The 13718-nt window shown below is 54.9% G+C and overlaps 2 protein-coding genes across 2 annotated transcripts in view; both read right to left on the bottom strand.

Moving 5' to 3' along the window:
* Positions 1–13718, bottom strand: part of ZNF385C (zinc finger protein 385C) — a 70438-nt gene that overhangs the window by 13615 nt on the left and 43105 nt on the right.
* Positions 4725–8254, bottom strand: C27H17orf113 (chromosome 27 C17orf113 homolog). The gene is made up of 2 exons (XM_058820612.1): positions 7736–8254; positions 4725–6798 (listed from the first exon to the last, which is right to left on the bottom strand). The coding sequence occupies exons 1-2, from the start codon at positions 8252–8254 to the stop codon at positions 5266–5268; spliced, it is 2052 nt and encodes a 683-aa protein (XP_058676595.1). The 3' UTR covers positions 4725–5265.

Here is a 13718-nt window from a genome sequence, read left to right as displayed (position 1 = left end):
CCCCTTTGCCTCCAAACTCCAAACTTCCAAACCTTCCAGGCTCCAAACCAGCACCCCATTTCCAGGCTGGACGCTGCCGCCTCCGCATCCCAGCGAGGACACGCGCAGGAGTCCAAAGCCTCAGAAAGTGTCCAAACCTCCCCCAGGGAAGCAGCTCCTCCCCTGGGCTCCCCCAAACCAGCTACACCAGGGCTCCTCACCATGGCTGGTGAGGATTTGGCTGCCAGCAGCAGCCACAGGGCAGAGGCAGAGCTGCCCCCCAGTCCTGCGGCACAGCCGCTGCTCCCCGTCCCCCGCAAACGAACCACGCGCTCCAGCGTGGGATTTAAAAATAGCCCAGAGTTATTAATAATGTTCTGTTTCAACAGAAAACACCCGTGGGACTGAGGGAAGGAGGGAAGGGAGGCCAGGCAGAGGTTTGTCTGCAGCCTGCTCCCCATCCCAGCATCACAGATGATGAGGAAAGGGAAGCATCCCTGCCAGAGGGAGTCCCTGCCCAGCTCTGGGAGGAAGGAGAGGGGAAAGCTAAAATAAAATAAATGAACTAATCAAACACAATAAATAAGAAATTGTTTCAGAATGCTGTGAGCCAGAAGAGCCCACTCACATCCCACATGGCTTCACACCCCTCCAACCCACTCACAGCCCCGTCCCTTTTTTTGCAGCAAGGACAAGGTCAGCGTTCCTCATTCCTTTGGATTTTTTTGAGATTTGGGTTCTTTACCACCTCGAAGCCATCATGGATCCCTTGACAGAGGGATAATGTTGACACAGGGATAAGGCTGTGGGTCCTGCCTTGACACAGGGATAATGTTGACACAGGGATAAGGCTGTGGGTCCTGCCTTACCCACAGCCCCATCTCTTTTCCTGCAGCAAGGACAAGGTCAGCGTTCCTCATTCCTCTGGATTTTTTTGAGGTTTGGGTTCTTTTCCACCTCAAAGGCATCATGAATCCCTTGGCACAGGGATAATGTTGACACAGGGATAAGGCTGTGGGTCCTGCCTTACCTACAGCCCCATCCCCTTTCCTGCAGCAAGGACAAGGTCAATTTTCCTCGTTCCTCTGGATTTTTTTGAGGTTTAGGTTCTTTTCCAACTCGAAGGCATCATGGATCCCTTGGCAAAGCACAACCCCATCCCACCACCCTCCTGGACCTGAGAACATCCTTGTGGGAGGCTGACTGGCCAGCACCCACTCCCACAGCAGAAACTCTCCACCAGCACCCCAATTCCAGCCATGCAGAAGGAGGCTGCTGCTGCTCCTCACTCTGCTCCGCACCCTCCCCACGCCAATCCCGGCTGGTGCAGGATGTGAGCCACACCAGAAACCCAAAGTTCGAGAGGTTCCCTGGGTTTGAGCAGCCAGCGCTCGTCGCCAGCCCCACGGGCACCAACGACCTCTTTCTGGGCGAGCGCACGCGGCGGCTCTGCCGCGGCGCCGGAGCCATCCCTGAGCCAGGCCTGACTCCGGGCAGGAATCAGGGTTTGCTTCATCGGGCGTGCACTGATCGAGTTAATTCCAGAGTCGCCCAGGAGGGAAATCTGCGAAACCGCTTCAAAATAAATAAATAACAGCACGGCAGCAGCGAGCAGCGCTGGGTGAGGGGTGCATAATTAACCTTGTGAGGCGTGAAACAGCGTTTCTACATCAAATCATTGGAGATGGATGGGCTGGCGCCAGAGGAGCTGCCCTGGGACCACCCAGCACACACAGCCGGGGCCCCACGAGAGAGCAGCAAAGGGATTTGGGGCTGGATCATGGGGGGTGAAACTCATCACAGCCAGGGTGGTTTCCACTGTCCTTAAAAACATAAAATATAGATATGCACACACACACACACACACACACACAAATAAAAATAATAAAAATTGTAAATATAAATATATAAAAAATTACATTTTATTATAATTATTAAAAATCTATATATGTATATAAATATTAATAAATAAAATTAGCATTATTATATACTATATATTATATATTATATATTATAATTATATATTATATATTATATATTATATATTATATATTATATATTATATATTATATATTATACATTATATATAAAATCTATATAGTTTTATATAATTCTTTTTCAAATTATTATTATAAATTATATAAATATAAATATGCACACATTTTATATTTATATTTTTATTTATATATATAGCTATAATATATATAAAAAGTATACATATATAATGTATATATATAATATACATAAATACATACACATATATTTTTATAGATATAATATATACATACATATATATACACATATATAATGTATATATATAATATACATACATACATATATATATATATATATATATATATATATATATATATATATACACATATATATCTGGGATGAACAAGAGGTGGGTGACCACCTTATCCCCAAAATCAGTGCCTACAAGAAGGGAGGTTGCAGCTCAGCCAATGCTTGGGCTGAAGGTTTCAGTCCCTGGGGAGCAGCTCCTGCACTGGGCAGGCACAGGATGAGCACTGAGGGGGACACAGACTCCAGGATTGGCCACCACCTGCAGCAGATGCTGCCCACCAATGGTACTGAGAAGATATGTTAACCTCTCTGGCACATCCCTGTGCTCAAATTTGTGGGTTAAACACATTTCTGGATAAACCAGGCAGGTAGAGAGAGCTCAGAACCCCCTGTGAGACCCTGCAGATGAGCAGGATTTTTCTGGGGCACCTGTAGGACGCTCTTGGGGCACCTTTCCAAGGTCACAGGGCTATGGCATTGTGGGTCCTGCCTTACCTTTGCTGCAGGGCAGATTCCAGCAGCAGCTGAGGGCAGTATTTTTAGGTATTAATTAGACACTCAATTAAGGAGATTTTCTTTTGGGAGAGTGGCAGGGTCCCAGGTCTGTATAGAATGACACGACCTTAGGCAAGGTGACAGGCACAGCCAGCAGCAGGTGGGTGAACGGGCCCCCAGTGGTTCAGCTCTTTGTCACAGCCCCTGCTCTGTCTCCCCCACCTCCCCACCAATGCTGCTGCTCTGGCACTGCAGATCCTCCTGGGACAGAGCATTCCAAGGGGCTGCTGCAAGGAGAGGAGCACAGGAACCACGTGTTCCTGCCACGAGCACCTGCTGCAGTTTGGGGGGTTGTCTCTGTGCCCACCCAGGTCCACAGGTGCCACCAGACCTGACCAAGAGGTGTCAAAGCCACGATGTCCCTGATGTGGTTCTGTGTGTCCCCTGCTCTGGGCTCAGCCAGAGACACTGGAGCCTGCACATTCTCCACCTGGAGCTCAGCCCAGTTCAAGTGAATTTTGTGGGGATCCCTCAGAATTTAAAGGAATTTTCAGCCCTACATTTAACCAAACTCACCCAAACTGTGTCTAGCTGTCCTCCCCAGCCTGTCCCCCACTCCTTCACCCTGCACAGCCACCGAGCTCAGCCTGCACATTCTCTACCTGGAGCTCAGCCCGGTTCCTGTCCCACAGACAAGTTAATTTTGTAGGGATCCCTCTGAATTTTAAGGAATTTTCAGCCCAAACTCACCCAAACTGTGTCTGGCTGTCCTCCCCAGCCTGTCCCACACCCCTTCACCCTGCACAGCCACTGAACACACACCTGCAGCAGGTTTTTCTCCTGCTCCCTGTAAGGCAGAGCAACTGTTGTGCTCTGTGTGAAGCTCCCAGAGCTGCCTGTGAAGGTGGCAGGGCCAGGGCTGCAGGTTCTCACACCAACAGGAGCCTGCCAAGGACCCATCCCCGCAGACGCCGCTGCCTCAGCGAGCATCTGGCACAGAGTCTGCCCAGGCCAGATGGAGATGGAGCTCTTCATTCACACAGAGGCTCCCTCCTGCTTGGGAAATGTTCTCCAGCAAATTTTGATGGTGTCTCTAAATCCTTACCCACAGCTTTAAAGGTTTTGTCTCAGGCCAAGCACGTTTCCAGGAGGCTCCTCAATGCCAAAGGCTGATGGACAGAGAACAGCAACCCCCAGTCACAATGCTGGACCACGATGGCAGCACCAGTGCAGCCCCAGCACCTCTGGGATCTGGACTGCCAACAAACAGATTGCACTGCACTGGACTCCCAGAGCAAGCAGACCTGGGTTGTGGGGCAGCATATCTGCTACATCCTCCTATTTCCAGCTTTTGGCAGCCCCAGCAGAGGACCTGGCTCTCAGGATTCAATTCAGGTAATGCTTCATGCTGCTGCACTGGGTTTATTGCTGATTAGAACCAGTCTGAAGTGAAGGAAACAGCCCTCCAAGTGAAAACCAGCAAAGCCCAGTCACACTGGAACACACCAGCAGCACCCCAGACCTGTGGGCAGAGGGCTCTGAGCTCCAGGCTGCTGCAGGCACCAACAGCTCTGCTCACCTCAGGACAGACAGTAACACTTCAGAGCAGAAATATGAGCTGAACACCTCCAGCTGGCCCCAAAGCAGGTGTTGAAGGACTTTCTTCCAGACTGCAGGTTGCCAAGAGATCATGGTGCAAGGGGAACTTGGAGAGGTGAGGACGTGTTGGAAAGAACAAGAATTAGCTATTGATTGTTTTTGGACCCCTCCTCATAATTTATTCTGTCCTTGCAAAAAAAAAAAAAAAAAAGGCCTTTTAGATATCTTTAAACTTTAGGAAAATTAAGATAGACCTTTTTAATATAGATATTTATATATGTATATTTATATATATATATACACACATACAGATATGTACACAACGATGCATTTAAAGTTAACATTTCCTCAGCCATTACAATATCATTCCCTAAATCTCTTGCTCTTGAAATGATCATGACTTGATGCCACTGCTAAAAATACCCTGTGCTGTGTGCAAGGAACACCAACACGACACCGCCAGGCATGTTGGGGTCGGCGCAGAGCTCGGAGGATGTGCTGCCTTTTCTGCATTCACTCTCCAGGCTCCAGAATAACAAAAATCCCATATTTTTGCAGAGAATTAAGCAAAAGCTGCCGGGTATCTCTGTGCAAAGGCAACGTGACATTTGAGCTCAAGAGCTTTGCCTTCCTCTCCCCAAAACAAAATGATGGCAAACCCTTGGAAAAAACTCGTCGCAATTCGGGATCTCGGGTGGCCTCGGGATTCTGAATTCTGGGCGATTCAAACAGAGGTTTGGGGCACGAGGATCCTGTTTTCTCTTCCCAGCACGGAGCAGGTCACCATCCAGCGCAGCTGCCCAGCTCCAGCAGTGCCCAGTGACGTGGAAAGGCGGCGCTGAGCTGGCCCTGGGGGCTGCCCCAAGGGCTCCAAACCAGCCACGCTCACTTCACCTGCGCCACGATGAACCCAGACTCCCTCATGCTCTCGTAGCACTCGATGGCCAAGGCAAAGTTGAACTCGCTGATGGCTGGCCCGTCGATGGCGATCTTCATGAGGTCAGAGAGCCCCTGGTCCCTGGCGAGGCGCGAGCGGCCGCGCTGCAGCAGCTCCCGGCCCCGGCGGATCTTCTCGGCCAGCACCGAGCCCAGCGGCAAGGCCAGGGCTATAGCGGCCAGGACAGCGAAGTCTGGGAAGAGCTCGTGCATCTCAGAGCTGCTGTAGACCAGCTTGACACACAGGTCCTTGAAGGAGAGCTGGCTGAGGCTGAAGACGATGCGCTTGAAGAGGGGAAAGTCGCTCAGGGCCCTCTCGCTCACCACCACCCGCGAGTACACCCGCAGCAGGAAATTCAGCTCGCTCACCCCATAGCTGCCAATGTCCTCCAGAGACTGCGGGTAGCACTTGGGGTTGAAGATGGCAGAGAAGGAGCTGATGGCCTCCAGGACGCTGCTGGGGAACCTGTCCAGCAGGTTGCCCCGTACCTTCTCCAGGTAGCTGTCCTTCAGGTGCTCAAAGTGTTTCAGGTGCACCTGGGAGCAGTTGGCAAGCTCCACACCCTTGTAGTAGAGGCGGCTCTCGCCCTCCCGGCCATCCTGTGGGTGCTTGTTCATCTCTCTGAGGAACTCCTGGAGGTTCTGGCCACTGGTGCTCTGCTGGGCCTGCAGCGTGGTGGCCGTGGCTGAGACTATGGGCTTCAAGATGGAGAGGTCAAAATCCTCGATCTGGAAGAAACGACTGAGCTTCTGGAAGATGGGGAGGACATCCAGAAGGATCTTGGTGAAGGCCACAAACTGGAACTTCTTGAGCTCTTCGCAGAGGCCACGAGCCACGGGTGAGCACTCTGCCTGGCTCTCCAGCAGCAGCACCAGCGTGGGCCACGAGGAGTCAATGGCTTCTACAGCTGGGAAGATAGAGGTCCAGTGGATGGCTTTGGGGCTCCCAAGGTCTATCTCACAGAGGTCCAGGACCCTCCGCAGCTCCTGCAGGCTCTCCCCTTTCCCCTGGAAGCTGGAGTAGAGCCTATACACAGCATCCACAGTGGTCTCATACTTCTGGAGGTACTCGATGGTGCTGATGCTCTCGGCCAGCAGCAGGGAGGTGCCGTGGGATAGGCAGTGCACCTCAGTGAGAAGCGGGCAGAGCGAGCCCAGCGCCGTCCCCACCCCGCTGAGCCGCTCGGCCACCAGCGAGGCACTGTCAGCGCTGAGCCAGGTGAGCTTCATGCTGGGGATGCCAAAGGAGCGCATCACCTCGCCCACCTTGCCTGCCACCGTGGAGGCCTCCCCTGCAGGCAGCTCGAAGCTGCCCAGGAAGGTGATGGAGGTCTGCCCGTTGCAGGGGGAGACAGTGGTGGTGAACACGGCGAGGCTGCGGTGCTCCAGGACGTCCACTGTCTCGTCCACCACCAGCCCAATGAACGGCGAGGCTTTGATCCTGTGCCTGTCCTCGTTGTGGAGGACTTTGGCAATGGCTGCCTGGGCCAGTGGAAGGAGGGGTGCAGGGAGGGAGAGAGAAACACAAATGAGATTCAGAGGCAGTGGGAGATGAGCAGCACTTGGCACAGAGTGAGCGGGTGGGCTCCCACCCACAGGCTCCTGCAGCACAAGAGCCCCGAGCCAGGGAAAAGCCCTTGCACACAGAGGCTGGAAATCACTTTCTTTTTCCCTAACAAGCTTTCTCCTCCTGCTCCTGTTTGGCAGCTCAAGCACCATGGGAAGCTGCTGAGAGCTTGGGGGTTCCTGTCCTGAGCTTGGGGCCAGAGCCCCAGAGATATAGCAGGACACAGCATCACCAGCAAGCATCACTGACCACTCAAGCCCCCAGCATCCCATTCCCAAGCCCATATCTATGCTGGCACTGACACCAGGAACTCACCTGCCCCATTCAACTCCAGCAGTTCCACTTCACTGGCACAGCAGGGGCAGGAGCAGCAGCAAAATGGCAACGTTTTTTCCATCTTTACTCATTTACTCACACTTCCCCCATTTCAGGCAAACTCCCCAGTTCGGAGGGAAAACTTCCTCTGTGTGTGTGAGTGCTGCAAGGATCACCACAGGCTGGGAAACCTAATTAGTGGGTTTAGTCTATCAGTAGCAAAATAAGGCTCTGCAGAGAGCTGAAAGCCTGGCAAACAGCCAAGCCTCACTAAAAATTTAATTTGATTTTAGCAGGCATGAAGTGTTGGTAAAATTCAGAAATCCCTCTTAAACTCTCCGGCTACCTGATCTTCCTGATCACTCAGTTTAGGGCAAAAAAAGGCAAAACCCACAGTGCTCTTGTGCTAATTGAACTCCTGAGACAATTAGCACTCATCCTGCAAAGCTCAGGGAGCTCAGTGGGGACAGGCACCATCCCTGCCCTGCCAGGTGCAGCGACCACCCAGCTGGCAACCCCCTACCCACCCTTACACACCTGCATCTCCCTGACGCTGCCAGGGTGGTAGAACTCGCTGTGCTCTGACGCCAGCAGCGCCTGGCACAGGTTGAACTTCTGCAAGCTCAGCAGGGAGGAGCACTTCTCATCGGGCATCTCCTCCTTGGCCATCCAGTAGACCGTGGTGAGGACGGCCACCTTGGCCGGGTTCACCTCCACCTTGATGAGCGAGCGCAGCTCGGGGTGGCCAGCACTGGGGGTGTCGAAGGCCAGCTGCTGGCGGTTGACGGCCAGCGCCTGGCGGTGGGCACCCGAGGTGACGTGGCGCAGCAGGGCGTGCCGCTGGAAGTTGTCGGTGCCCACGGTGAAAGCGTTCTCCGCTTTCCCGTGCTTGTTCTTCACCAGGGCCTGCCGGCACTCCGCGCAAAACATGAGCTTCCTCTCATAGTCAAACTCCAGCCAGGTGAACTCCTCCTTCCAGTGCTCATTGAAATAGCGTTTGCACTTTTTGTTGGAATTGGAAGTTTCCCCAGCTGGCTTTTTCCCCGGAGGCACCATGCTGCTGTGGCTGGGAAATCAGCTAGGGTTGAAGCACACCGTGCCTCCAGGAGCAGTGTGCGCATTTAATTTAGTAAGAAGGTCTATTACCACTCTCCTGGTCTGACTGGAGATGAAAGAGACACAAGGGAAATGGGATTAGGGCCCTGCCAACCTCAGCTGGGGCTTGGCTGTGGTGGCACAAGCGACAGTGGCACGGTGACAGCAGTGGTGACAGCAGCCCCAGCACCACACGTGGGGATCCCATCAAGCTCCTCATCAGCACCAGCAGAAGCTCTCGGTGTCACTGGTGGGACTGGCACACACACAAATGGTCCCACCAGCACAGGAACACCCACAGGCTTCCCCTAGGAGCAGCCTTACCCACTGTGCTGGCACTGGGAAGGTGAGGAAGGCTCAGAGGGGATGAAACACCCAAAAAAGAGTGTTCAGCCCAAGAGGAGGGTTGGCAGTGAGTGCCAGGGCCCTGGAGCAGAACAAGGGTGACTGGGAGCTAGCCCAGACACACGTGCTGGTGTGCACATGTGTGCTCTGAGTCCTGCCTGCCTCGTCCCTCCTCCAGGGAATTGCCAAAGCTGTGGCAAGACCCTTGGCAGCACAGCCATGCTCTGCACACTCAGTGGCATCCCAGTGTCCCTTCCAGGGGGTTACACACTCCACTCCAGGCCAAGCTCACAAATATCTACTGAGCTAGAGGCTGCAAAGCACTTAAAGATGTAACCAAACCAGGATCTGAAGGGTTTAACCACTCACTTGACCTCCTCCCTGCACTTCAGGCCCGCTCCGTCTGAACTCACATTTCTCCATAGAACCGGACTGAAAATCCAAACTGAGTCTTGATAAAGGTGTTGGTGAGAGGAGGGGGGAAGAACCCAGAGCTGCATGGGGAAGGGGGAGAACCAAAATGCAGAGGGAAAAAGAAAGAACGTGGACACTGAGCAGCAAGAAAACTGGGGAATACCATCAGTCCACCGATGAGGAACTTGGGGTTTTTCTGAAGAACTAGCCCCCAAACTAGAGCCACTGCTGTGGGGGCAGGGAGAAGGAACCTTCACAATTCAGGAGTTAGAACAAGACCACAACACCCATCCCCACAGAGCCAGTGCCCTGCACAATGCTGGCAGGTGGGCTTGGAGTGACCTGCAAGTTAGCCTGGTACAGCGACCCCATCCATCCCTGCATGGCCCCAGGGGGAGCATTCCTGCGCTCTTTCCCTGTCACTGACCCCATTGCCTCCCAAGCCATCCCCACAGCCCCCCCTCCCCAGCACTTGCTCCGGCAGAAGCCGCTGCCTTGGAAAGAAAAGAAAAAAGAGCAGCAATTAGCGTGTGGGATGCAGGAGGCCGGGGCGGGGGTTGGGATGGAGCAGAGCTCCGTGGCACCTCTTCCCACAGCACCCAATTCCCGCAGCTCTGGCACCAGCCCAGCGCCCCTCGCTGCTGCTGCTGCTGCTGCCCACGGGTGAAAGCAGCACTGAGCATCCCGGGGGGCTCGGCAGCAGCTCGGCATGGGGGGCACACTCCGGTTCCCCCAGCAGCCTGCAAGTTTGGGCAGGATGAGGGTTTGGTTGTGGGAGGACAAGCTGAGCCTTGTCCCCGGAGCATCATCCCGGGAGGGTGAGCGGAGCAGCCCCAGCGCCCAGCCCAGCCCTGCGTGCCCACCCCGCTCACCCGCCCCTCCATACGTACCATGGAAAAGCTGCCATAAGCTTTGGGCTGGGGGGGCTCGCAAACTTCCCAGATTTTAAATAGGAAAAAAAAATTGTAAAAAAAAAGAAACACACACACCAAAAACAAAACAACGGACCGAAAAAACCCAAACCCAGCCAAGCAACGCAAAATCCAAAAATAAAACAAAAAGAAGCAGCGGGGCGTTCGTGGGGCGGCCCCGCAGCCCCCGCGGCCCCGAGCGCGGCGGCTGCGGGAACAAAGCCTGCGGCGGGCGCCCGCCTCAGCGGAGCACGGGAGCCGCCATCTTGCAGCCAGCACCGTCTGCCTCACGGCTGCTCCCGGCTGCTCACGGCGGCAGTGGCCACTAGCGGTGACCGGCATGGGCAAGGCCCCGCGGCCGTGGCCGGGACACGGGGACAGCGGACGTGGTGGCTGCAGCGGCCACGGGGACAGTGGACGTGGTGGTGGCCAGGCCGTGGGGCCAGCGGATGTGGTGGTGGCCGGGCCACAGGGACACTGGACATGGTATCCGAGCCACGGGGACACCGCATGTGGTGGCTGGGCCATGGGGACAGCGGACGAGGTGGCGGCTGGGTCATGGGGACACTGGACGTGGTGGTCGGGCCACAGGGACAGTGGACATGGTGAGGACACTGGACGTGGTGATCAGGGCACGGGGACACTGGATGCAGTGGGGACACTGGATGTGGTGGGGACAGTGGGTCCTGGGGACGGGGTCCCTGTGCCTGCCCCATGCTCACCTGCCCGGGATCGCTTCCCCCCAAGTGCAAGGAGTGGTGCCCATCAGGGGGATCCTAGCCTGGGTCTCTCAGCTGAGAGCTGGGCACAGGGTGAGCTGCAGGAGGGTTTGCAGCCAGCCAGGATGAGTATTTCTGGGGTTTGGAGGTGTTCTGCAAGTTGTGGGCAGAGCAGCACCCAGCCGTGGACACGGAGGTTTGGCAGGATCCAAGTCCAAGCCCTTTAGGGAATGCCACAAGGTGTTCCTGCTTAGCTGCACTCCTGGTCCATGGCTGCAGGGCTGGAGCTGAAAGACTGCCCCTTGTCCCAGAGCTCCCTAACGAGCAGAGGGGTTCCCTACATCCCAAAAGCTTTATTTTAGCAATAAATGGTGAAATTTAGAGCCTCGACTACTTCCAGAAAGAGAATTTTGTGCCACATTTGCTTTCCCCAAACAAAACTCCTGAGAACACTGAAATCCCAAGGGGCACCAGTGTGCTTTGGGACTCCTGATGGGAACCTGGCTCCTGGTTTCCCAGCACATATCCTGTGCCTGGGAGCTGAAGGATGCTCCCACCCAGACTCGGTGTGGAACTGGGCCACGAGGAGGGACGTGGCCCACCGGAATTTGCCTGGATTAGGAGCTGATTGTACCTGGCTTCAGCTGGCTCTGCACCAGGGGGGTCTGGTGGCCCCCGGTTAATTCCTCTCTTGAGGCTCCTCCACATATCCTGGGGCAAGAGGCTCTTCCTGTGCTGGGGACATTCTTGCCGAAGTGTCAGCCCAGGGTTAATGAGAGCTGGAGGTGGTGAAACCAGAGCCGGCTCCTGGGGTGAAAACACACCCGATTTATTCTTGTGCTAATGCCGGGAGAAAAGAGGATTGAGCCTTTTAAATGAGTTTTTAGGAGCCTGCAGCATCGCCTGGTCCCATTCCCAGCACCCAGAGCAGGACAGCAAAGGTCAGCGACCCCAAATTAGAAATGGTTGGAACCAACTCCACTTCCCAATTCCTCCATGGAGTCCCTGCAGTAAAATCCACGGGACCAATGGACTCCAGAGGAGAACACGCTTGTTCTGCCTGCCCTGTGCAAGAGGCAAGGCTCAAACCACTGACTCCTTCTCCCCTGCAAACCCATTCCTGCTGGAAGCCTCAACTGAACACGAATTTTGGGCAGCATTTGCAGGATGTCCCTGACCCTCTGCCCTCACAACGCTGCCGGATGTCAGACGTCTTTCCTAAAGGAACTGGAGTGGAGATACTCCTGTTTAACTGCACACAGCAGCAGCAGCCTTGGCTGGAGCCAATTGTGGCTGTTTTTCCCGAGCTGGGTGGGCAGGTGCCCAGAGCACCAGCACATCCATCATCCCCACGGCTCGAGGGTGGCAGCAGCCATGAGCCACAGTTTCCATCTGAGTCCCAGTTTCCATTGGCATCCCACACCTCGGGCAGCCACAGCAGCTCCCACTGGGATGCTCCAGGCACCCTTTCCTGCACTCCAGTCCCACATCCATGGACAGGTTCCCTGAGGGTTTCTTATTCCTTCTATAAGCTGAACAGAAGAGACCAAACCCAAAAAAAAAATGTTTAAATCCCCGAGTCCAAAGATATTTATGAGATTTTTTTTCCATCCCTGCTCTAAGCCAGTCAGGCTCGGGGAAATGACGCACGCTGTTCCCGCAGCAGAGGTGCTGGTGTTCCCAGAGCTGCTGACCCATCCCTGCTCACCCTCTGCACCCAAATCCCCGCCGTGCCAGCCCCCAAAATGAGCGGGGAGCATGCAGGGGAGGGAGGGAGGACTCACGGGAGCTGCATCCCTCGCACCCACCCGCAGGTGGTGACAGCTCAGTTCGGTCCCTGCCGCGAGTGCTGGAGGGGGGAGGCTGCGAGGAGCCGCTGTCTCGTGTGGGAGAGAGCACCCGGCACCGTGTCAGCTCAGCCAAATTAAAAATACTCCTGCAGCCCCCGGGCTGGTGCCTGGACGGGCGGATCTGGCAGGGACAGGGCCTGCAGGATGTGCTGACACTGGAAGGGATGTGGGGAGGAGAAGGTGTTCCCATGCAGAGAAGGGGATGGGACACACACTGGGGGACCCCAGCTTTGTCCCAACTCTCCTGCACAGCTCAGGGGGGTGTTCCTTCTCTTCCAGCACCACTGTGGGCACAAAGACTGGCTCCAGCACGCTCAGATCCTTGTGGAGGGGCTTGGATGGGCAGTGGGCTGTAAGCAGGGAACCATGGGGTGCTACTGGAGAAGAAGCCCCCCAGTTTGGTGACATGGTGGCCCCCACACAGCCCACAGGCACTGCCAGCTTGCAGAACGCAGCCTCGTGCCTCGCTCCCCTGCACAGCTTTGTCACAACCTTCAGCTGCGTGACTGCAGCTGGCAGGGAACAAGCCTTGAAATAAACTCAGATGACATTCCTGCAAACTCTGGACATGGCCACAACAGGATTACTGAGCTGGGCAGGGGAAGGGGGAGTGAACATGCTCATCTCTCCCCGCCGGCGACCCCAGCTCCAGGCTGAGGCTCCTCTGAGCAGCAGCTGAGAAGGGCAAAGCCCTTTTGTCAAGGAGCAGAAGCAGGGACAGGGTGATCTCGCTGCCTGGGCTTCCTCCAGTCCATGCACCTGGTCCTTGGGAGGCAGCTTGGCTGCATCTTTCTCCCCAGGAGCTACAGGGAACTTCACCCCACAGCACTGGTATCAAAAGCAGCTGCTGAGGAGCAAAACTGGATCTCAGTCTTGCTCTATCAAGCATTTTTTCCTCCCTTGTCCACAAACATTAAGCCCAACTCCCTTTGGATTTTAATTCCCAATGCTCCCCATTTGCCGGGTAATGATCTGTAAAAGCAGCATTTAGGGATGCCTCCCCCAGCAGAGACCCCAGCCAGCTCAGTGTCCCCTGTGTCACAGCCAGCAGTGCTGCCAGGCCATGGCAAACCAGCCAAGACCCCACCAACAGGAGCTCGAGAGGGATTTGGGCTCATCCTGACTGGAGGCAGCAGAAGAGAGGTGGCAAACACTGAACCTCATCTGGGCTCCCCAGCCCACCCCT

Source organism: Ammospiza caudacuta, chromosome 27 (genome assembly GCF_027887145.1).
Source record: "Ammospiza caudacuta isolate bAmmCau1 chromosome 27, bAmmCau1.pri, whole genome shotgun sequence".
Classification (NCBI taxonomy): domain Eukaryota; kingdom Metazoa; phylum Chordata; class Aves; order Passeriformes; family Passerellidae; genus Ammospiza; species Ammospiza caudacuta.
The sequence above is the reverse complement of the archived record's forward strand: the minus strand, read 5'-3'. Positions and strand labels throughout refer to the sequence as shown.

Coding starts and splice junctions, on each gene's coding strand:
- C27H17orf113 (XM_058820612.1), bottom strand. CDS start 8,254: ATGGTGCCTCCGGGGAAAAAGCCAGCTGGGGAAACTTCCAATTCCAAC. Junction 6,799..7,735: donor GCAGCGTCAGGGAGATGCAG/GTGTGTAAGGGT, acceptor CCACTGGCCCAG/GCAGCCATTGCCAAAGTCCT.